General features: G+C 44.0%; 1 protein-coding gene and 2 non-coding genes across 9 annotated transcripts; all 3 read right to left on the bottom strand.

Moving 5' to 3' along the window:
• Positions 1 to 115: 115 nt before the first annotated feature.
• ATG16L1 (autophagy related 16 like 1) lies at positions 116 to 21,304 on the bottom strand. Of its 7 annotated transcripts, none has more exons than XM_054639151.2 (19): positions 20,850 to 21,304; positions 19,726 to 19,819; positions 17,446 to 17,551; positions 15,966 to 16,039; positions 15,525 to 15,776; positions 14,574 to 14,639; positions 12,288 to 12,374; positions 11,465 to 11,521; positions 11,217 to 11,264; positions 10,415 to 10,517; positions 8,334 to 8,439; positions 8,143 to 8,213; positions 6,580 to 6,651; positions 4,539 to 4,659; positions 3,603 to 3,708; positions 2,918 to 3,067; positions 2,471 to 2,518; positions 2,003 to 2,104; positions 116 to 1,602 (listed from the first exon to the last, which is right to left on the bottom strand). In XM_054639151.2, exons 1-19 carry the CDS (start codon positions 20,962 to 20,964, stop codon positions 1,509 to 1,511), a joined length of 1,872 nt encoding a protein of 623 aa, XP_054495126.1. In that variant the 5' UTR covers positions 20,965 to 21,304; the 3' UTR covers positions 116 to 1,508. The 7 variants fall into 7 exon arrangements, with proteins under 7 accessions (XP_054495126.1, XP_054495124.1, XP_054495130.1 ...); XM_054639149.2 differs by having other exon boundaries at positions 12,288 to 12,377; positions 20,850 to 21,302; XM_054639155.2 differs by having other exon boundaries at positions 12,288 to 12,377; positions 20,784 to 20,910.
• On the bottom strand, positions 7,518 to 7,780 carry LOC129124705 (small Cajal body-specific RNA 6). Its single transcript, XR_008534889.2, has one exon.
• Positions 9,934 to 10,203, bottom strand: LOC129124706 (small Cajal body-specific RNA 6). Its single transcript, XR_008534890.1, has one exon.
• Positions 21,305 to 23,763: the final 2,459 nt, after the last annotated feature.

Below are 23,763 nucleotides of genomic sequence, written 5' to 3'. Positions count from 1 at the left end.
CCCCTCGACACCAAACTCCACAATTCACCAGGAAAACATATTTCAGATCCCCCTCTGCACTTATTCCAAACAAGATCTCGCACACAGATGCACAAATAAATAAATCAGAGCAGTGTGGGGTTTTAAAAGCAGAACACAAGTTTATTTACAATCAAGTTCTTATGGGCAGCTGAATAAATAAAAACTTTGCCCCATGTACTCTAATTCCCCTCTGCAGAAAGTGTCTGAGCGAAAGGCTGGGTTAGAGGGAGCCTGTCAGACCAGCTCCCAAACCCAGCCCCTCCAAAGAACACACTTCCACAGTAAAACACTATCGGGAAAGAAGAAAATAAAGTGCAAATAAAAAGGCAATAAAACGCTGGTGGCTTGTCTTGAGGCCCAGATGATGTGGAAAGGTTTGGCTGGATAAAGATATGCCAGGTAGCTCACACTCAGACACATCACGGTTCAGGGTGCCAGAACAGGGACAGAGCTCAGACACCGCTCCGTACCACAGAGGGCTCCAGCGCAAATGGGAATATTGCACGTGTGCTCAGGAACGGGGCAAGTGGCCTGGAATTGCCAGCACCAAACAATGGATTTGGGATCTGATGCCACTGCTCCCCCATGTACTGACAGCCGCCAGGACAGGACGGATCAACAGAAAAAGGAACCAAACATCTGTATTCCAGGACTGAAGTCACAGGATTACTACATTCCTCATCACTGCAGCACAACTTCTAGAACAACCTCACCAAGCTTAGCTCTCTCCTCACACCCACTAATCAAACGGCCTGTGGTATAAAAAGATTAAAAAACCTCCTACTTTGTGATGCCCAAGCTGTTGAAGGGCATTTCAACACAAGGGTGCAGAAGTCCTGAAGAACAAACAAACCGTTGCCTCAAGAACCGATGCACAGAGTTCACAGGACAGTGCTGGAGAGCCTGTGCCAGGATCAGAACAGATCTAAACTGAGTTCATGACTCAAAGGCAGAGGTGTCAGAGCCATGGGAGACCCTCTTTAAAAGCTGTTCCAACACTTCAAACCGCCTAGGACGTGTTTCAGGATCTTCTCACCCCATGCCTGAACTAGGCCACCAGAACAGAACACAGGAGACAGAACATGCTTTAAGTCAGCATACACAATGACTTCTTTCCAAAGTTTCCACCTCAGAAGTGCTGTAGATACATTTGTGTGACAGGATATTTGGCACAGCTGTCTGGTGAGGAATCCCGCTAGTATCTTCAGCTCCACGTGGTGCATAGATACTGCAAGTAAAGGCATGACTAAGTAGCATTCTCCATCTACAACAGCTAATCCCATTCTGAGTCCAAGTGCCACAGTGCAGTTTTGGCCATGAGAAGTCTCTGACTCAGGCTCCTTTCTCCATTGCTTTAGAACTTCCCTCTGGAAAGGAAAGCCCATGTGCTTGTCCATATCCTGCCTCTGGATGGATCTGGGCTCGGGTGTCCATGCTGTGCAGGCACGGAGCAGCACCAGCACACTCGGCCTCTGACCCTCCGTCAGTCAGAACTCAGCCCACAGCACAGCCTTGTTTCCTTTGTCCACACTGACCACGTGGGCACCCGATGGTGACCACGTGACTGCATTGATAGAAGAACTGAAAGGGAAGGCAAGAGTCAGTTTAAAAAAAGCTGAATTCCACAACAGCTCTTGGCACTGGAATGAAATATTGTAATACTCTTATTACCAATTTAAAAAAACCCCAGTTTCTCACATCTCAAGAGATTTGGGCTTTTCGTAAGTCTAAGGGAGGTACAATTTCTTCAAAACATATTAAATGCACTTTACTAGAATCATATCTCAGTTTAACAAGATAACAACAAATCTAATCTAATTCAATCTAGAGAATACTGCCATAAATCCACAAAGACTTTGCATATTAATTATTCTCACATGCCAATAAAAGTTGTAAAGCTGTACAACTCCAACTTTTTGATAGCTCAGCAAGATCCACAACCCAGATCCCCACCCTAGGCTACATGTCCCACTTCCCTCACCTGTGATGCTTTGCAAGCGTCCTCTCCAATTTCCCAGTAAGCACATTCCAAATGTAGAGGGCCCCATCAGCTGAGCCAGCAGCCACATAGTTACCATCAGGGCTGTCACATCAGACCAGGTGCAGAAGGCAAGGAACAATTTGCAAGTCAGCAATTTTCAGCACATATCATCATTCCACCCACAACTTCCTAAGCAAGCAACTTGGCATTAAATAGACTTTTAGGAGTTATGTGTTATCACCTGCTAATACTAAGAGCTGAAAGCACTTTGAAATCAGAGCATTTCCAAGACATTGAATCAATATTTACAGATACACTCTACCTTGACCAAGAGGTAACCTGGGACAAATTAGAAACTCTGCCCCATTTTTCTACCTGTAACTGGGGACCACTTCAGTCAAGCATCAGGAATCACTCAGTTTAGCTGGGAAAAGGTTTATCAGATATCTTGTTCATGTCTGGCCTTACCTGAACACAACTCTTGTCCAGTCAGAGCCACATTTGAATCCCTGGGCACTGGAAAGTTAGAATCAGATAACTGTTAACTCATTTATGAGAAGAGATACTTACTAAAGACAATGTTAAGTATTTCTGTATGGTTTTGAATAAACTCCAGCATCCCTTTATCCCAATTCATGTTTCTCATACATCCTTCTCTCAATGGCCCCTGAAGAAATTCTTTCCTTTAGAACACAGACTTCTAAGCCAAGGTGCCTTCTTTAAAGAGAAACATGACAAGATCCATTAGAGCAGATCTTTGCTGTATCTAGACATTCTAGAGAACTTTGCCATGTAGAAAAGAAAAGTGAGGAGACTGCTCTCTTCACAGAGGTCTTGGAAACCACTCCAGCACTAAGGGTAACCCACAATACAAGGTGCTGAAATTCACAGTGCTCCTGTGAGGAATACACTCACCTGAAGGTCTGTTTGACAGCACTGACCCGCAGATCAATGATCTTGAGCAGATCATCACGGGAACAGGTCAGAAGCTCTGTTCGCTCCGGGTTCAGGTCCAGAGCTGTGATTCTTCCAAACAGCTCCAGTTCTTTTACTATGCTTTCAGTCCTAAAGACAGAAAGAGGAAAGAAAAAAAAAAAAAGAAAGCTGTGAACTAGGGTCCAGAAGCCAAACCAGTGCATCAAAACTTTGACTTGTCCCAATGTGGAAGAGAAGAAAAAGGATTAGTGGTTTATTCTTACATTTTGTTTCTTTCCCAAGCTAGATCCCACCTTGTGGATAGCATTTCCAGCAAACAGTTAAGACACTACTTTCCTCACATCCCCACCCTAGAACAGCAAGTACTGAACAATGAAAAATACTTACCAGCAAGTATGCTGTCTTTCCAGAAAAGAAATGGCATCCCAAAAAACCAAGAAAAAAAAAAAAAACAACAAAGAAACAAACCACCCAAAAAGCCCACAAACCTAGAATACCAAACAGCCTAAAAGGAGGAACAAAAATCTCTTTAATGGCTTTTTGCTGCTTTTGTAACAGTTTCCCCAGCTACTAAGTTCAGGAAGAAGAGTTCCCTACTTCAGATTAACCTGACAGCAAACCCATAACCACTTATACACCATAAGCTCTGCTGCAATAGTTTTACCTGATGTCCCAGAAACGAATTTTCTTATCAAAATGTCCACTCATTACACACTGCTCAGTACACACGATGTCATTGCAGCTAGATCCTGCAAACACTGTTTTTATACCTAAAAAGGAAAAACCAATGGTGACATGCTTAAATTCACATTGTCCAAACTGATGAAAACTGAGAAAGAAAATAATCCCTAAACCCTCCCCCTGCCATACAGTGGCAACACAGAGCAGTGCTCAAGGAGTGGCACAGGACAAACAGTCTTAAAATAATCCTGATTAAGTCTTCAACCTCTCTGCCCTTTCTCAATCTCCTTTGCTGGGACTTGAAAAGTTCCCATGACAGCTGCTTTATTTCCACTTCATATTTAGCCAGCTATAATTTGCTACTATTAAACAACATGAATCTGTCTCCTTGACCTATGTTTGGAATTCAGGTATCAAGGTAACTTTGACTCTCAAATGCTCTCTCAGTGCAAGCAGGTTTAAGAGCCCCGAGTAGGAGAAAAACCGAGGAAAGAAGGTGATGCTCCCAAAGAAAAACCTGGATCCTAGCAATTCCTTCATTTGAGATGCTGAAATTTTTGGTATGTTTCCAAAAGACACTTCCATCCACCTCAGAGTTAAAAACCTGGCCTGGCTCCAAGTTTTTAGTGGAAGACTAAAATACCCATTCCCAGACCGGTAAACAAAGACCACTCCCAAAACCAGCTGCTCTCAGTGTAATAGCATTAACAGTGCTTCCTGCACACACAGGATTTCTTATTCCAGGTAACAGGCAGAAAGAATTCACTTACTTAAAGAATAACAGAAAATGGGATGAGTGCTAGCTTTTTCTATTTTTATACTGGCAAAAAGATTCAATAATTGATCTGACACCAGACTGTCAGGAGCATTCAGCAGAAGCACAGAACATGGATGAAAGGCAGAAGCAGGGCTTCCTTACAAACTTTGCTGCGGAGGTCCCAGAGCTTGAGGGTCCGGTCATGGCTTCCCGAAACAATACGTGCATTGTCCAGCAAGAACTTGGCTGACAGAACTTTACCACTGTGACCTGTAAGGGTGTGCTGGGGACACAAGATTGACATGAAACTGAGTATTTCCCCTTTCTCAAATTGTAATTTGCATGTCTCCTGCTTTGCTTGGCAGAAAAAACATCCATTACAGGTAAATAGAGATCACCATTGAGTAGGAGTGTTAATTATCAGAGTACAGACTGGAGCTGGGAAACACAGGTCACCTTTTGCTGCAGTTTCTGCAGTTACTCAGGAACCTGCCAGCTCCTTCCTCAACACTCTGTACACCTACATTTCATGGACAGATGGCAGCTCCAACACAGCTTGCAGGACAAACCAAGGGGTTAAAGCATGCTGAAAATGGAAATTGTGCCTTTCTGCTTTCATATGGAGCTTCCCTCAAGGACACAACAGGGTATGGAGTCTCAATTCTTATTACATCTTAAAGCCTGAAAGCTGAGACAACCAGGGATTTCAGCAGCTTCTTTAAGTGCAGAGGAAGGCTCTCTGGGGCTGAGAACATGAACCACATTCACTTAGAATTGCTCAACATTTACATACTAAATCACAAAATAGACAATGAATTACTAAAGTAAGAGTTATGAAAAACAAGACAGAAATCTTTGTAGATAGTTAAGATTTTTTTTAAAAATACTCAACAGAATATCAAATTACACAAAGCAATCTGGGCTTGAGGCAACACAAAATAAAAGCCCTTAAGAATGGAAAGAAATTGGAGCTAAGTTTGGGAAAAAACCCAAAACCTGATACACAAAACATCATTCCAAAAGGACCACCTTGCCTCGAGAAAGGAACACAAACTCCAGCAAAGAGGATCTATCTTCCTCTCTGCATCTCTCTTCTGCCCTTGCTGCACAGACATCACATACAGGTATTGCATTTAGGCAGGGAGTTTTGGCAAAGTTTACAGTGATTTCAGCTTTACTACCTCCTGTTTATGTGCAAGCCATGCAGAGTCCACAGCGCTCACACTTGAAACAGCGGGGACTATTTCATCTTGGAAACAATGAATACACTCCAAAGAATTACAGGAAGATGATGTGAATGTCTGCAGGTGTAATAACCTTTTGCAGTGAGTAATCTATGTCTGCTAAACTTGTATTCACTATAATCCACATCCAATAGTAGGTTTTGCAGCCAAGGAGAAGATGCAAAAGAACTGATACTCTTCACTTTCCTGAGACTTGACATGCCCACACTGAGAACAACCCAATGAATTACAGTGCATCTGTTGGTTATAACCAACACTGAAATGTCAGAAGATTTGAACATCAAAGTAGTACCTTACTAAAATAAGAAGTTGAGGAAAAGTGTACATAGGAAATAGCAATTTAAAAAGGCTCTTGGAAAGCTGTGAAACTTTTCTTTTGGTCTCTCAAAGGATTATTTTCAAATCAGAGCCAACTGTTAGAGAAGAATACGAATACAAAGTACTTGGGAGGAAAGGAGGAACCTTTCAAAAGACATTGAGGATGATGTCCAACATGTTGAGGCTTGCTGCCTTGGACAGCCAGGCAGAGGGCTCCTTTTCAAGAATGCTGCTCCTGACTTAAAACAAAAGTCCCTCTTTGTCTTCTGCAAAGCCCTTTTCAGCAGCCTGTCCTTTGAGAGATGCTGAATCATTGAGGTGGCTCTCCATAAATCGTAAGAAGCATTTAAAGTTCCCCAGAGGGGTACAAAAAAATGTACACACACTTTATGTGGCAAGGTTTTTCTAGTGGGGGGTTGTGTTGGGAAAATACACAGTAACTGGAGCTTCCTGCAAGGCTGTGTGGAGATCACACTGTATTTTAGGTCTTGCTGTGAAGACCTTCAAGAGATAAAGAACCTCTCAACAAAAGGAACTATTAAAAGTGTCTGTAAATGCCCAACTTCCAAAACTGCCATGTCCCCATTAGACAAAACTGAGAATACAAGACAGAAAAAACTCCTTTGCCTAGCAAGACTTACCCGTAATCGATTGTCATCAACTGTCCAGATTCTGCTGGCAAAGTCATTTGAAGCAGCTAAGAGGTAAGAACCCTGTAAACACAAGATTCCTGTCAAATTCTTTCTGCTAGTCGATACGCAAACCAAATTAAAATATTTCCAATAAACCATTAAAACCATATTAATGCTATTTTATCAAAGGAAAAAAGGAATAAAACCAAAACCACAGTAGCAAATGCCAGAATGGAAAGCTAATGTAACCCTCACCAAAGGGCTGTGGCACCTGCTTCTCCCCAATATGGAAGGGTTTGTACATGGCCATATTAAATTATAAAAAGAATAATGTACACCAATTATAACAATAACCAGACCAGAAAAAGAACATTCATCTTTCCCTTCTGCTGCAGTGAGAAAATGCGTTCTAGTTTACCCTCATCTGTTGTGGAGTTGTTTTCCTCTTTTTTGGGTTTTCTTTTTTTTTCTTTTTCAGAGGAAAAAAGCCCTGCATCATCTACCTCCACTGCTTAGAAAGTCTCAGAGTGGAATTAGCCTGATTCTTGCCATTTTTGTTAAAATTCTAGCATTTTAAGTTAAGACCTCAAAAATTAAATCTGCCTGAGGAGAGAGAAATCAACTTGTTTGTGGTTTTAAGGTTAGGGCTTTCACAAGTCACCCATGATGGAGAATGGCCACCACAAAATTTATGCTTGCGCTCCTGTCCATCAAAAAATACTTTCCTGAATCCTTGTAATCCTTTGGTATCTCATCCAGGCAATTCTCACAGCAAGTGTGTTCAAGCAACTTGCCAAACCTCAGGACTAGTTTATCCTGCAGATTAACAGCACATCTCTAATGAGCTGGTCAGTGTCCAGAAGAAGGATCCTCTTGGGTGTGTATCATAATTTAGCACAGAAAATCACCAAATGGCAGAAATCATATCAGCTTTGTGCTGTGGAAGAGGTCTCAGCAGAAAAGTCAGATCACATGTCCAGTTAGACCAATCCAAGACCCCAAACTCCTTCAAGCAGGACTGTTGGATGCTGATCTCAGTCATGTCTCCAGTGCTCCAGGTGAACATGACCTGAGCACATCTCACACTGTCAGCAAACACTCTGCCAGCCACACCATTGCTGTGCCATGGCTGGGGAGAAACTGCTGGGAGAAGAGGGCAAGGAACTGCAAGTCTTGGGATAATCAGACCTTTTACTATTCATCACAGACCTCAGTAAAGCACTTATAGAAAAAAAAAACTTCACAGAAATAAAGCCTCAGTGTATTTGCTTCCTCTGTGCTGTTATGCCAGCTTCAGTGGAATGCTAATTTTTTACTTTAAACAAAAATCCTTAACAGCCAATGTCTGAGCTGCATATCCTCATCTGAATTGTAAGGCAAGGATCAGAATTACAGACTGCATCTTTTCAAATACAGGTCTTTTGTACAATTTCAGCTATTTTCATGTTTTAACTAATTTCTTAGGTAACTACAATTAGAAGTGAACAATAGTAGAACCAACAGTAGAGAACAACATAATTCCATTAATTTTTATTCCCAACTACAAACAGTGGATATTACAGAGATACTCACAGCACTATCAAACTCTATGCTTGTAATCCCAGCGTTACTGCCAGAGAGGGAACCTTTGGGCTCACACCTATCTGCACAGAGAAACATGAACAAAAACTTGAGCAATGGATTAGAGCAGAAGTTGACACAAAGTGACCCAAAATATAAACTTTTTTTAGCATCCCACCAGGCCCCAAAGCAAAAATGTTTACCTCCCAAGACTTCCCAAAGCTTAACCCTCCGGTCCATGCCTCCTGTTGCTAGTAACCGGGAGCCAGGGCTGAACTGCACCGCATTCACCTCCCCATCATGTGCATCCTGAGGAGGGCAAGGAACAGAACAGCCACCCAAAAGGGAATTAGCACACACCCATAACCCACAGATCAGAAAGCTACAGAACTTGAAGGTTACACAGAATCACAGCCGTGCATCTTTCAGAGGAAATAAAGCCACAGACTGAAATTCTGCTGTGGCTGATGGTGCACAGACAGCAAAAGGGCTGATCCATATCTAAAGAAAAAACAAAGGCACATCAAAAAAAACAGTAGCAAGGACTCAGCAGCAATAACATACTACCAAAAGCCTTAGAATGCTTCCTAAGCTTAGGCTCTTAAGTCACACCAGAAAAAAAAAAATAAGGAGAGGACAGGACAAAAAACGGTAACAACTGATGTGCTGTAGAAGGAAAGTAACTTTTCATTCTTCCATCTAGAGACAGCCATGGAACATGATCCAATCAGTTCAAGCAACCATGGAACAATCAAGTCAGGCTTGAGTTAAGCAGGTCTGCTAGGAAACAGCACAGCAGATGCACTGCATTCACTGGGTGTGTTGGTGAGTCTGCAGTACAAGTGTGACAGCACCTGCTTGTAGAGGACTTGGGCTTAAGCTGTGCCTCCTCCCTGCAGATACAGTGATCCCCCAGCACCCCTGCTTCTCACAGCTTAAGGCTCTGAATTCTTGAACTTTTAAAACCTATGCTAATTTTAATAATAATTCATTTTTTATTCCTCTGTTCATTTCACAGCTTTATACTACTTACCTACACAGTATTACCACCACAATTGTAATTATTTGTAAAGTATTTTCAGGACCTGCTCTTTCAAAACCAGCTTTTCTGGAAACTTGTATTTTTATGGAACTTGTTGCTTGAATGTGGTCTGCCAGCTCATATTTAAGGCTAATCACACTCAAATCTGATCTTTCTGCAAATGCAGAGGAGCCATTCACAACAACACTGGTGAAAGGCCTTGCCTAGAAACTATGCCTGAAGTGACTGCCTTTTCCACCTCCTACTCGCCTCTCCAAAGGTGAGCCCAGTCTGCTCCCTGCATTTGCCAAACCTCTGCCACAGAGCCCTTGCATTGATTCCTAGAATGCTCTGCTAGACCTAGACATGTCTTGACCCTCCACCTGGGCTCAAAACACTGGAGCTAAAGCCTAACACCTCCTCACCTGATGTCCCCCATTCAAGCCAGCTCCAGCTGCCATTTCAGTCATGATCCTGCTCTCACTTGAGGTGACATTGCCACTCCCTCCATCCACAACTTCCACTACAGAATATGGTAACAGGGCAGGCAAGAATACACATGCTTCCCTGCTGCAGTGAGCCACACTGATACTCTGGATGAAGAAAATCAGTCACTTAATATCCATGAAAAATCCACATCCAGCTCTGGAGTGCCTAAGAAAGCTCCAGAGGCATATATAAACAAGCAGCTGCATTACAAGACACCTTCCTTTCAGTCACAAGACAATGCCCTGCACAGAAACTTAGGTGTGGCTTTGTAAGGCCAAAGAACACATAAAGGAGGTCTCAGCTTGAAAACCTTTGATCATGCACAGCCAGTGAGAACACCCCATCACCATGAGCTCCTCTTCACCAGGTTTGTTGGATTACATTTGGTGCCACAACTCCTTTTACTGTGGAGAACTGGAACTGAATTAATCCTAAACTGTCAGCAATCTCTTCCTCCATCACTGCTCTACTATGGCATGATAGAATAGGGACTGCTGGGAGCCAAAGGATAATGGGGTGGAATTTCCCTGTGCCCTCAGAAAACTTCTTTGTCATCATCGACCTCAGTAAGACAGACATTGAGCACACTGGCTCTGAGAAACATGTGGGGTGAGAATTAAATGGAATAGAATGAATTCTACCAAACCAAGAATTCCTTTCTGTTTGGTAGTGCTAACAGAAAGAGTCTCAGGATATCAGCTCCCACCTAGGGGATTCCCTTCCTCTAAAACCAGAACAAAGAACGGCAGAGCAGAGAATTCCTTCTGTACTCACAAAGACACAAATGGCAGTAGTGGGCACTCTCACTTCTTTACTGGCACCTGGATGGGGCTCTGCATTGTCCTGGGGTGCAGGGAATGAGGACAGAGAACGCCTCCTAAGATGAAACAAAGCAAAAACATTTTAAAATGAGAAATGAACACTGTTTCTCTTGAATTCATCCTGATGTCTACCTGTCAATTAACTACTCTGTACAGAAAGTAAAAAATGGGGGAAGGTGCTTTTAACATCTTTTTTTTCATCCCATCTTTCAAAAATTACATTTGTCATGTAACACTTGTAACACTGTGGCTTTAGATATTTCACAGTTCAACACATAAGTTATCTGAACTGATTACTGACCTCATTTTGGAGCAGTGTTTTAATGTTTTCAATAGGCAGAGAACATGGGACTGGCTGCAGCTCCATTGTTTTGTCTAGGAAGACTCAACACCATTTCAGCACTACATCCCAGGCAGCAAAATGCTGTGTTCCAAAGTTTGGGCTGCTCCATTTAAGCAAAGACTTCCACCTACTGCAGAGCTTAGCTTAGAAGGCCTGGCTCCACTCTGGATACAAAGCACAGAACCCAACGACTTATTTTAATAAACCCTACTAAAGGAGCAAAGTGCAGTGGAAAGTAAGAGCAAACCCCATGTATTGTCTCCACAAAGAGGAGCTCATTGCCTCTCTCACTGTTGATAGTTTCTAACCAGAGTTATCAACTGCAGAATCTAATCAGCACAATGCAGCTGGGTTCCAGTTACTTCAATGGAATACAATCACATGCTGGACTAAGAGTGGATAATGTTTTCACCTGGCAGTATCAGAAGACTGATGTCCCAAAAGGGGAGACTCAGACAGACTGGAGGGAAAGGTCAGAGGTCAGCACACGGCAAGATGGAAGAAACAGGAAGTTGAGGAGAACAAAAAAGAAAAAAAAAAAGAAAGGCAGAAGCTAGAAGGAAGGCTGGAAATACTTGTTTGCATTCCCTGCATCACCAAGATTTTGGTGTACATTGAAACCAATAAACAAAACAAGGAGGTGAAAGTGTTCTAACCTACCCAAAGATATTACTGATAGAGTCCAGAAGGCCTCCAGCTGGCTGGGAGAGTCGCTTACTGAAGGAGGGGAGGACAGGTTTAAACCTTGTGAATAGCTTCTCCACATAAAGATCAATACAAACACATTTCATAGCAACATGTCTCAGGAAAGACTCCCTCCCCTCAGACCCAGCCCAGAGACAGAACACCAAGGCAGGCATCAGTGCAAAAGTCATCACTAACTACAACTCAGAACACATTTTGTGGGTGAAGTTTCTTCAGTGGCCCTCAACCTCACCCTGTGAATTGCTGGGTTTAGATAGAACAATCTGCCAAGTCTGAAATTTCAATCAAATTAATCCATGATCTCATGTAACTACCTCTTACTTTCCACTCACTGCTATTTTAGAGAAAGAACAAGATGCATTTAATCTAGGTGAAGATTATTTTTAGCATTTCAGATAAACCCAGCTATTTGCAAATAGCTATTGTGATATCAATATTCACATTGATATCTTGTAGAGTAACGGAGGCATGAAACAACAGGCATTGTAATAGCCACATTATTAACTATATAGTTTTTAAATATTTGTTTGAAAGATTAAACAAAGATTTTTCAGGCACTAGGGTAATTTATTTAAAACAGCAAAGGAAAACCAGCACATCTAAAGCATGGCACAGAGAGTACAGCACATGAGTTTCCTACTGCTCTGGTAGAAGCACTAAACTGTGTTCCATCTAAAGGCAACTAGAAACCTAAGTTACATTCCCAACACTGTTCCAGTTCTACTGTGCCCCTTGTTCTCCCTCAGTGACATGCTACAGGAATCTCCTGGTCACAAACCTGGATGTCCGGCTGACAGCTCGCACTGGAGAGGTTTCCTCAGCTGTGTCAGAGGTTTCATCTGCAAGCACTTCGATGTCATCATCCCTGCTGAAGTGAGAGAAAACATCTCCTTTTCAATCAGCCACTGACAGCAGCAACTGACAGGATGGCACTGTTCCAGGGCCTGTCAGTTCCACGCCCAGCACACCCCAGGTTTCTGGAGCTGTAGCAACACACAGGTAGATCCAGGTAACACACACTGATGCAACTGTCAGAGATGTAATTCAACACACATTGTCTGAAAACGGATATAGACAGCAACTAAATTTCAGGTTTTTTCCTTCCAGCTGCCAATTCCACTTCACTGACAGCAGGGCTGGATTTCCACATCCCCTTGTTTCTGTTTTCAGACCTCCTTTTCAGATTCTCTTTAATATAGGCATCCTATTCAGCCTGTAGCACTAACTACACAGAGCATTGTAAAAACCCACCACACCTGAGCAAGGCTTCACTACAGAGTGAATGGTATTTGCTGGAGCAGTTACAGAACAACAAAAACATGAGTTACTGCAACGCCAGGTATAGGTGATATCAGCACCTTTTTTGCTGTTTCAAAACAAGCAAGTGTTAAAGAAAGCACAAGAGGTTAATTGAATTTTCCTGCTTCACCTACACCAAGGACACCCTGATACTGCTGTAATTCAGGTATGGCACCATTAAGTGTGAGAGCTGGTTTTGCTCACTCCGTTTAAGTGCTGGTGGTCAGCGGAACACAAGTGTGAGATTCCAATCCATGTACAACAAATTAATTCAGCTAAATTACTCAGCTAGTGCTGAAGATTTCTCCCATTAGTCACCATGGGCTCTGACAGCCTAGTATTTTTCCCTTCATGATGATTTTTCCTCCACTGCTGATTTTGCAGGACAAACTATTTTTAAACACACTTTACTAATACCATTTGACTGAAGAGAAGTTTAAATTCATCATTTAAATAACCAAATTGTGCCATCAGATAACACTCAGCTGCAAAAGCATTTAAAACGACAAAAACAACTAATCTCTCATTTCAGAATATAGCTGCACTTTCAATTCTAAGATTTTGGAGGAAAGTATACATGAAAAGACTATAGAAAATGTATTTGCTGATTGAATGTATCAAGCTGGTGTTTCAAGGAAATACTATCAAGTTCTGCTAATAATCATTTTTAAAAATCTAAATTTTCTGCTATTAAAACTATGTGTAGCAAAAGAACTTTCCAGGTTAACAATGTATTTTTAAGTAAATATAAACACCAGGGCACAGCCCCTGAAATGGTGCAGTTTTTCCCTTCACTAAGCAGCCCATTTACACAACACGAACTCTCCAACTATAAAATCATCCAGAAGAAATCAAAGCCATCTCTGAAGCAGAGTTTGAGTAGTACACAGAAGCAATTATGCTATCGGGTGTCTCATACTCCCTTTCCACATGCCCCTCCCTCCTCTCCCAGCCTTTTGCACAGCCTCCCTTCCAGAGGGATGCACTGCTCCTGTCCTTTGCAAGGGCTTGCAGCACAGCACTTAATGTGAGTCTGTGATGTGAACATAAAGAGAAAAGATCTCCAGAAAAAGCCTGCAGGCTGCTCTGGCACCACTCTGCAGGGCCCAGGCACAGAGCATCAGATGCAGCAGTTCTAGACTGGGCAAACACAAAGACCCTGATCAGCCCAGCTCAGAGCACCCACAGCTCCCACTGCCCCCCTGATCCCACACCAGAGAGCCAGTCACAGCAGGGCAAGAACAAGGGACTAGAGGGATTCTCTTCATCTTGCCAGGTAAAGTACTCCACTGTTTTTTCCTTAGATAATAAATCCCTGCCAGTATGGAAGCCATGTATTTTCACCCAGGTTAATTCACTCAGTACCTGTTCCTACAGGAAATTTTTGAGCATGTTTATAGTCTAACATTTTAAAATCCAGGTATCTCCAGAGTAATTGTTTCATTATTTCACTGTTTCATGAAAAGCTATCTTAAAGACCAAAGGCACATATCTCAGTATTAAAACATTTTTGTAACAACATCTATTGACCATATGAACCATTCCTGGGACTTAAAGTCCAAGCATCTGTTTTCAGTCCTAAAAGAGCTCCTCCTTCTGTAAGTTCAGGTAGGGAGAGTTACTGCACATTTCTGACTTTACACAAGAAGTGCAAACACTCCTCTACATCACCCAATTTAGGGGTAACAAAGGTACCATTTATCATGCTTCTGCATAAACCTGAGGCACAAACTGACAAAAGAAACTTTAAATCAAGACTGCTTACGGTTCAACAGGCAAGGGTTCTTTGGCAGCTTCTGCCAGCTCCTTCTGCAGCCTGGCCTGGCGTCTCCTAAGAAAGAGAACCCAAGGTTATTAAAAAAGAAAAACAACATTTCCTTAATCGCATTCCAAAGGCTACCCTTCACAGTTTTGATGGGCCTCATAAGATTAAAAAAAAAAAAAAAAAAAAAAATCACTCCCCTGCTCTAATTTTATCCTGCTTTTCAAGATACTCTGAGCAGGAGAAACATTTTTCTTACTGTGAGTAGCAAAAGATAAGATCACTCAAGTGAGGCAATGAGGCAAAGTGAACCTATAGCCCTTTATGATCCATATGAATACACATTATCTTGGAGGGTAAGAATTTGCCAAAATAATGATTATGTTAGTGAAGCTAATACAAAACTGCCAGCTACTGTGAGACTTCTAATATAGGTCAGTCTTCAGGTATAATTAGCTGGCAAGTAAGCTGAAACAATTCAGAAGAAAAATTATTTTGCAAGGAAAAAAAGCTTTTTTTTTTAAAAAAATTACTTTTGCAGTAAGTTTTACATAGCTCAATCTCATAGCACATGCTCATTCTAGAGGAACGCAAAAAACACTGGAGTTAGTCAAGTCTAAAAAGGATAAAACTAGGAGCAGGATAAGATGCAATATGCAAGAGAAGTCCAAATCTAATACCAGCAAAACCCCACAGTTTCTATCTGTTTTATGATCTTCAGCACACAGTTAAATGTTGCTGAAGAAACAAAAGAACATGTTTTATTCATTTAAAAGACAGGAATATTTTCACCAAGTGTCAGTCTGTGTTGGCTGGAAAAAGAGTAAGCTCTGGACTCTCACTGTGTTGTGCAAGAATAGAGATCTCAGAGGTCAAAACTAAATCTGGTTTTATCCTATGCACGCATAACTGAAAAACATACCAGTTTTATCAAACAAAGGTCATGGATCTCACCTTGAATCCTTTTCATTTTCTGCATTCAAACGATTGGCTTCTTGTGCTTTCTCTGCCATCCAACGTGAGACCAGCTCCTGGTTGTCCTCAGTAGTTTTCCTTAGTTTCTCCTCCAAGGCATTGAAGGTGATCTGGAGAGCATCATACTCATCTTTCAGGGTCTGATTAGCTCGCTCAAGATCTTGCAGTTTGCTACGCAATTCCTGGCACTCTGTTTCCAGTTCAGAAATCTTTTGCAAATACTCTGCAATCCTGGAATGGCAACAAAACATACAAAACCATGAGGACCTCCTTTGGGACCTGTGCCATCTTCCTTGTGCTGTTTGCACAACACCTCATAAAGGCATTTTTAGCCCTGGGCTAAGACTTCTAGAGAATACTGTAACTCCAGTAAAGAACTCCATCAGAAGTCTGGTCACCGACAAAACAGTTCTTACTCACTTGGCTTCATTCATCTGCATCTCTTTGTCCTTCTGCTGCATTTGGTTGTTCAAATCAATTACAGACTGGGCCAGCTGGAGAGAGGAGAAAATTTCATTACAAACTGCAGGGATGTCAGTGGATAACATACTGAGCTGCCTTCAGTGCAAGCACAGACTAATCTAGCATTAAAAGCATGGATCACACATTTCAGGTCTTTTTTACCCCAGCTTTCTATGCAGATCTGCTACACAGGTCATTAAATCAGAGAATCCACTTTCAAAAATAAATTGTCAAGAAGCTGCTGTCCTTCTGCTGTCTCACTCTCTTCTCTCAAAAAGTTTCATTAATAGTCAGATCAAACAGAATGTATATTAGGAAGAAATTTTAGTAGTGGAAAAATCAATACAGAATTTAAAAATTGTCAAGTAAGTAAACAAATGAGTACTGACAATCAAGAAACAAATCATCCTGTTAGGGCCAGGACAGCCATTTCAGGAGACACACAGCTCTCACTGTGAACACAGGTGCCACCAAGAGTTTTCTCACAGAGGAAGTTGCTGGTGGAGTGACTGCAGAGCACAGAGAGGCAGAGGCCAATGCTGCCAAGCTGCAGCTGCCAGCTCATACCTTACCCAGCAGCACAGCCTCAGCTGCCCAGGAAGAAGGAAGACTGATTTCTGGGAAGAGTGCCTGCCTTTGGAAGTGGTTTTAGGACACCAGGTTGGAAGCAAAGAAACTATTCTGAGTGCCCTAACCACTTGGTGCACACCTCCTAGAGAAAACAGTCTCCTCTTTGGAAAGCTCAGAATTGCTGCTTCTCCACATCTCCAGTGGGGTGTGATCAAAGGAGCATTTTCCAGGCCATTCACACCTTCTCCCTATGAAAGTGTGCAGTCCCATTCAGCTTTCAGACTCATTCAGTCCACTGCTGTGCTTTTAAAAACCAACTTCTATTGTTGAAATTCCCTATCTCCTGGTCAAAAAAAAACCCAAAACACTAATCCAAGAGGCCTGGCTTTTCCTCTCCTCCAGGCCCAAGTGTGAATGTTACAGAACTCCTGGGCTCTGAATCAGCCCTCCCTTTCCAGCCTAGCACCATGGCTCTTTCAGCCTTGGCTGGTGCTGCAAAGGGAGACCAGTGAAACCTCACACAGCCCCCTATGCCCCACTCACTTTAAGTCTTTTCAAGTTACTAGTGTCATATACAACTCTGTGGCCCAGATCAGTTCCTTCCTCCTCTAATACAACTAAGAACCTATTAATGAAGCAGAGAATTGAGCATTTAATAATCATGCTATGCTGACAATAGAAGCTCTCATCTCCTGGTGACAGTATTACAGACCAGCCTGTGTCTGGTTGGTTTTAATCATCAGAAATTGGGGAAGCTTAAAAAGACTCTAGATGAAAGGAGGAAAAAATGATTAATGAGCCTGGTGAAATCATGGTCAGGCTCCCAAAAGGCCACATATGGACCACAGAGAACATAAGACTTTCCAACCTCTCCACGTTTCTTGTGCAGCTCAGTCAGCTCCTCTTGGTGCTTTATCTTCAGCTGGGCCAGTTCCTGCAGCTGAGCATCGTTCCATGTGCTATCGTGTCCTGGGCTGCAATTGGACAGAGAAGAAGAAGAGATGTCCAAAACTAGAATCCAGTTCTTTCTGTGCCTTTGCCAGGGTCCAGACACTGCCTCCCTTGGAAGCTCTGTCCACCAGGGACACAGGTGATTCATAACAAAGCAAATCACACAGTACTGGAAAGTTACATCTCCTGAGCACTAGATTCACTTTTTGTAGATTTCTAAACCAGTATTCAAACTCCAAGGGAAGATAATGAGCTTTGTTTAAATTTGCATGAAGACGACTGAGTCTTAGAAGTACAGTCTCTAAATTCTGGAAAAAATTACAAATATTTTACCACCCTGATTTGTTCTGGAGGGAGGTGGTAGACCTTGAAGATGCAAGATGTCTGGAGAGGGTACAGAACCAAAAGCCAGGAAACCAAGGGAGTATTCCCAGGCCCTTGGGTTTACAGTCTCAGGTATGACAAGTCACTCCTCCATTGGCCTGACTATATTCTTTTTGTGCATAAGTTTTCAAGTGGTTACTAACTGTGTTTTTCAACACTATTACTGTGAGATAATCTTGAATTTTTACATATAAGAACATTTATATCACCCTCTGCCCCAAACAACTATGGAATGTAACATTTATCACTCGTGTCTCTGAAAACACAGAGGCAGGAACAGAGAAAACCAAGTTTTTTTTGAAGTATATACACACACAGACTCTGAGCACATTATCAGCTGTATTTTGAACTACAGCTTCTTTAAAAAATCATAATTTTAATTAAAACTTCATTATATCAGACAAACAGAACAAGGTAATTGCATCCCTTTCTGCAGTAATTTTGTGTTGTAACAGTTCAGGGAGAAACAGATAATCCCTCCAAATGTCTCACAGTGATATCAGTAACCTAATGCTCTTCTAAAGAAACAACCAACCCCTCACTGAACTAATGCTGCACTAACTGCATTTCCAAAAAAATGTGTGCAAACAGACAAGAAGCCAAGTCCTGTGGTAATATCCAACACATCCTATAGCTCCAGCTACACATACCCCTACAGCCCAGAACTAGATACTACTCCTTGGCCCTGAGGGAAGTAAACACACCTTTCTCAGCTATCTAGGATTAGAAAAGTAATTTTGTTTCAAAAACCTGTCATATACTGAGCACAGTACCAGAGTTCAGCTGACTACTTTCAGATGCTGCTTCTGTGTCTTTCTTCTCATCCACATTTGGTCCAGCCTCATCTCTTAAGACATGGCATTCAGCCAGAACACAATTCCCATAAACTGAAATGGTTCAAGACAGCTGCAGCCATCAGAAAGCTTTTGGGAACTTGCACATGGGTGTTAACTCCAGCCTGATGGAGCTTTGCCTGCAATTCCGATAAACCCAGGAGGAAACTTCTTCTATCTCTGCTATACTGATTTGTTTTGTATCCAATTGGACATGCTCATAGAGTTCCCTGCTGTAGAGGGGTTCTGGTTTCAGGACAAGAGCAAAAGGAACCTCAACGGAGGAAGCAATTCTTACAGAAGTAGGAATTCTGAGCTCCTTGGCCCTGCCTTCTCTTCAGGTACACTGAGGGCAGAGCTGGCCAGCCCTCACCTGGAACAGACAGGCTGTCCAAGGGACACTTCTGGCACACAGGTTTGCTGTGCAAACACCAGCAGAACCAGCAGCACAACCCCTGCCTTCAGCACAAGTGCTACTCCAGGTTAGGGAGGAAGCTTCCCAGGAAATCCTGTTAAAAAGCAGGCACAAAACACCTTCCTTTTGGCTTCTGGTGTTTACTTAGGACTGACACTTTGCAATCATAGTTTATTTCTGTTCTCCCCTTTCATGTGATGACACAGATTGAAAGAAACGAGGTCATTAAACCATCAATAGGAGGAGAAGAATACACTGTAAGTGTTACAAGGCAAACAGACCAGGAGCAGCAGCTCATTGTGGTCCACCTGTTCCATGAGTTTGTGATAAATCAGCTTCCTTCCCAAACCTGGCCAGATTTTTTCTGTGCCACATACTCTAAACCTATTGTAACTTCACCACAGGCTTAGACACAGCTGTAAATTATATTCAGTCCAACAGAACTTCAGTTTGTTGTGTGCCAAGTCATTGTAGGGATCTGGGAGCTGTTTGTGTGAGGCATCAAACAGTGGTTTAGGTTACAATGTGTACAACAAACAGCTGCTGACAAAAAAGTGTTACATACCTGATCTCATGTCTGCTCTGTATGTCATATTTTTCTGCTTGAAGTTTATCAGCCAGCACTGCATGAAGGTCTGACTTCTCCAGCAGCTTGTTATCTGCAGGAGCAAAAAGTGCACTTAAGACAACCAGAAAGCAAATCCAGAGTCCCATCTTCTCCTGCCTAGATCACCAGCTGTGATCTAGTCCCTTTAATTACTGTGACACAGCCAAATACTACATGAGCCTCCACCACATCACTGTGTTCTCTCTCCTCTTTGATCTTAACAGGTTAAGGCACCATCCACCTACAACCCCAGGAACTCCTCATTAATCCAGGTGCTGTGTGGGACTGGTCTTATGAAAGCTTAATAGAGAAAGAGAGAGCAATTTCTCAGGTGCATTGCTATCTGCTAAAACAGAGAGAGTTCAAAGTTCACACTCTTTACAGATCCTCAAAGGACTGTAACCAGGAGAACAGGCCTGGCAGAGAGGCCAAACCCAGCTCTGCCGTTTGTGTTCTCCCACAGTGTGTGGGACCCCCGTCATCCTGACACAGCTGAGGCAGGAGAGGGGCGGGCAGGAAAGCCCTGAACAGAGAGTGCTGGCCCCTGGATAGCTCCAAATTTTACAAAAGACCATGAGCAGGGTCAATAGCAGCATTGTTCTCGGTTCCACAAGCAACTGGGCGGGAATTGTGCAGACAATTCAGACATTCAATCAGTGTCCAGAGCACAAAGCGCTCCAGCCTCTCAGACAACTGAAACAACTACATATTTTCCTCGATAAAGCAGAAGTTCCAGCTTTCCTGTTATTACAGACATGTCCCAAACAATCCCGTGAAAACGGCTCGGCCGAGGCTCCTGGGACCCTGTCCCACCACGGCTTTCCCACTTTTGAAGAAGAGGAGAAATCCCAGAATGATTTGGGCTGGAAAGAAGCACAGCGGGTCCCCAGGTCCCAGCTCCCTGCTCAAGCAGGGTCATCCCCATAGCACAGGGCACTGGGCAGAATCCAGTTCTGGAAAACCTCCAGAGAGGAAGACTCCACACCCTCCCCACTGAGCAGTCTCCCTGCACATACTGATGGGCATCCGTGAGGGAGAAGAGAAGCGCTACTTCGGCCGCGCCCCCGCCGGGCCCCGCTTACACTGGGCGATGATCTCCTCGAAAGCCTGGCGCTGCAGCCGGTCCCGCCGCCGCAGCTCCTCCGCGATGTGCCGCTTCCAGGGGGGGAACCCGGCGGCGCGCAGCCCCGACGCCATCTCCGCGGCAGGCCGGGGCGGAGCGGGCTGGGGCGGGCAGATCGGGCGGCGCGGGGGGTCAGAGAGGCGGCGGGAGCGCGGGGAGGCGGCGGGAGCCCCCTCAGAGCCAGAGCCAGGCCCGGGCCCGCGGCCGCGCCCCCACACCCGCCATGGCGCCGCGCTACGTCAGGGGCCCTCGCGTCTGAGCGGCGCGCCGCGACCGCGACATAGGCTGCCCCGCCACTGCCTGACGCTGTCCGCCCGCCTCCGGCGCCGCCGAGCCCAGCACCGGTGTCTCCAGGCCGGATGGCGCTGCCCGAGATCGCGCTGCGAACGCGGAGGCGGGGTCGGCCTCAGGAGGGAGAACAGGCACTTTCTGAGGCGAGGAGGCCCCGCGCCGCGCCATTTTGTGCCCTCCGTGCAGGCGCCATCTTGAGAGTGGCCCTGCGGCCACGTTGAGTATGGACATGCCGCCATCTTAAGAGTGGCCAACTCGCCATGTTGACGCCCCCGCAGCCCCGTAGCAGCGCATGCGCACAGGCTGCCCGCTGTGGGGACGGTGGCCGCGCTGTGCCCGTCGGGCTGGGTGCGTCGAGTCACAGAGGCCGAGCCTTCCGCGGGCACAGCGCTCGCAGCCCCGTGTCCCTGCAGGGCCGGCAGCACTGTGTCGTGCCAGTGGCACGGCGGGGCTTTGGGGAGGTGAAGGGCTGGTGCCCACGTGACAACGGGACTCGGTAGCTACCGCCACACCTCTGCCTGCCGCTGTTAAAGCACGGGTGTTACTGTCAGCGAACATTAGACATTTATTAAGGGCTCAACAGAGAGCAGAGAGAATGTTGTACTATACTATGCAAATACGACACACCTGCAGTGCCATTTGTGGAGTGGTCTTAGTGCTCTTCTCCCCCTTTACCAGACACCACTCCCATCGCCTGTCAGGAATCACAGAACGAGATGGGGTCAGGCCGAGAGGGCCCACAGTGGCTCATTGGTCCCACCTCCCTGCTCCAGCAGGGCCATCCCAGAGCACAGGGCCTTGGATTGTATCCAGAGGACTCTGGAATATCCCCTGTGCGGACAGTCTACATCCTTTCCAGGCACTCTGTTCAGTGCTGGAGCACTGCCCTGGGAAGTTCTCTGTAGGGGGAACTTCTTGCGATCAGTCCCTGCCCGTTCCTCTGATGCAGTTGCTGGAGCCCCCAAGGCAGAGCCTGGGCTCTGCTCGGAGCTCTCCCTGTCGACAGGAGCGGACAGGGATGAGGGTTTGAGCCTCTCGAGGCTGAACAGCCCCAGCTCAGCCTTCAAGGAGGGCAGTGGTGAAATGAAATGGAGCACGAGGCTCTCTAGGAAAAACAACCTAATTTGGAACACAGTAGAAGCTACTATGCAACCCTCCCTGCACTCCCACCTTCTGGCCAGCCTCATGAAAAAGCCACACGTTCTCTGGCAAATGTAAAAATCCGTAACAACTCCCTCCACTGCTCTACTTTCAACTGCTTAATGAGAGGAAAGATGCATACTTATGTCCTTACAAACAATTTGATGGCTGAAGGAATGGTTGTTAAAGTCTTTGGAATGGGTCTTAATGTCTCTACTGACTTTGCGGAGCAGGTTCTTAGCAGGCCCAGACAGTTTGGGCTCCAGTCTGCACAAGGCTGAACTTTGGGGTAAAATGCCAGGTTTATGGTGGGAATATGGGGTAAGTGGTTTGGGAAGGCTGAACCTTCCTAGCAGCTCAGCCAATGGGGAAAGGAAGAGGGACACACATGGCCAGGGGTTCAGGATAAAAGGGATGCTGCGCCTCTGAAGCCTTGACAGAGAAAAGCCCGCGGGCGCGTGGCCTGGTGAACTCTCTGTCTTTATTTGAATAAAGTTGAAGGACTCCTCTGTCTCCCTTTGGACATAAGCCTCTGATGTTTGTGGATTTTCCTGACGTTAACTTTCTAAGTAATGTGTTAGGTAACCATATTATTGTAATTTAATTAGAAGCTGGGCAGAACTCATAATGCTTTTTGTTTTGGACTGCCTAAATTGCTTTGTTTTTCTTTTGAGTAAGTAAATGAAGATACAATTATGAAATTGTAACAGCGTGAAATAGATGATTCACTACATTATTAGACTGGAGGAGAGTGTGCTGCTGGTTGAGTTAATAATAGTTCATGCTCTGTATTACAAAGTACACAATGCACAATGTTATGTGCATTCTCTGTAAAGCTGGTTTGGCCAAATGTAAGCACACAGTGTATTTCATTCTACTTATACATCACAAAATCAAATTAGTTGTTTAAAAACTTAAAATTACTTGTAACTGTGTGAGAAAGAAATTAATGGGTATTGGCTTTCACAGGGTATTATATGAATTGATATTAAATATTATAATGTTTAATATTAATGATATAAAGTGGTTGATGTTGTTACGATGGCCTAGTTGTGAGGATGGTTTTGTATGTTTTAATGTGGATTTATGAGTTTACATTGGACAGACTGTTGCTAGCCAAACCTTTAAGACATGACCTTAAAAGGAGTAGAACTCCATCCAATGATAACCTTGATGACCACGGTGACAAAGCTCCGTCAGTGCCAAAAAGAGGGACATGGGGTGGGACAGTGTAAAATCAAAATAAATATGCATAAAGCTGATGGAACACCAGGGGTAAAAAAGGTGGAGCCGCCATCTTGTGCACAAGCCTCTGGCATTTGGCCACACTCCCAGCACTGTCCCTTTTGTTTTGTGAATTTTTTTATTGTTCTCAATAAAACTTTTGTAACTCTTTGCCACTCAGGGTCATTTATAACAACTGTAAGGTTAAGTCCTAATTC

This window comes from Agelaius phoeniceus, chromosome 10 (assembly GCF_051311805.1).
Source record: "Agelaius phoeniceus isolate bAgePho1 chromosome 10, bAgePho1.hap1, whole genome shotgun sequence".
NCBI classification, from domain to species: domain Eukaryota; kingdom Metazoa; phylum Chordata; class Aves; order Passeriformes; family Icteridae; genus Agelaius; species Agelaius phoeniceus.
The sequence above is the reverse complement of the archived record's forward strand: the minus strand, read 5'-3'. Positions and strand labels throughout refer to the sequence as shown.

What these genes read in the sequence shown, in the direction of transcription:
- ATG16L1 (XM_054639149.2), bottom strand. Translation starts at nt 20,964, where the DNA reads ATGGCGTCGGGGCTGCGCGCCGCCGGGTTCCCCCCCTGGAAGCGGCAC. An exon ending in TGCACAAGAAACGTGGAGAG is followed by an intron (nt 16,040 to 17,445) that starts GTTGGAAAGTCT and finishes TCCTCTCTCCAG; the next exon opens with CTGGCCCAGTCTGTAATTGA. An exon ending in GCTGTCAAACAGACCTTCAG is followed by an intron (nt 2,519 to 2,917) that starts GTGAGTGTATTC and finishes CTAACTTTCCAG; the next exon opens with TGCCCAGGGATTCAAATGTG.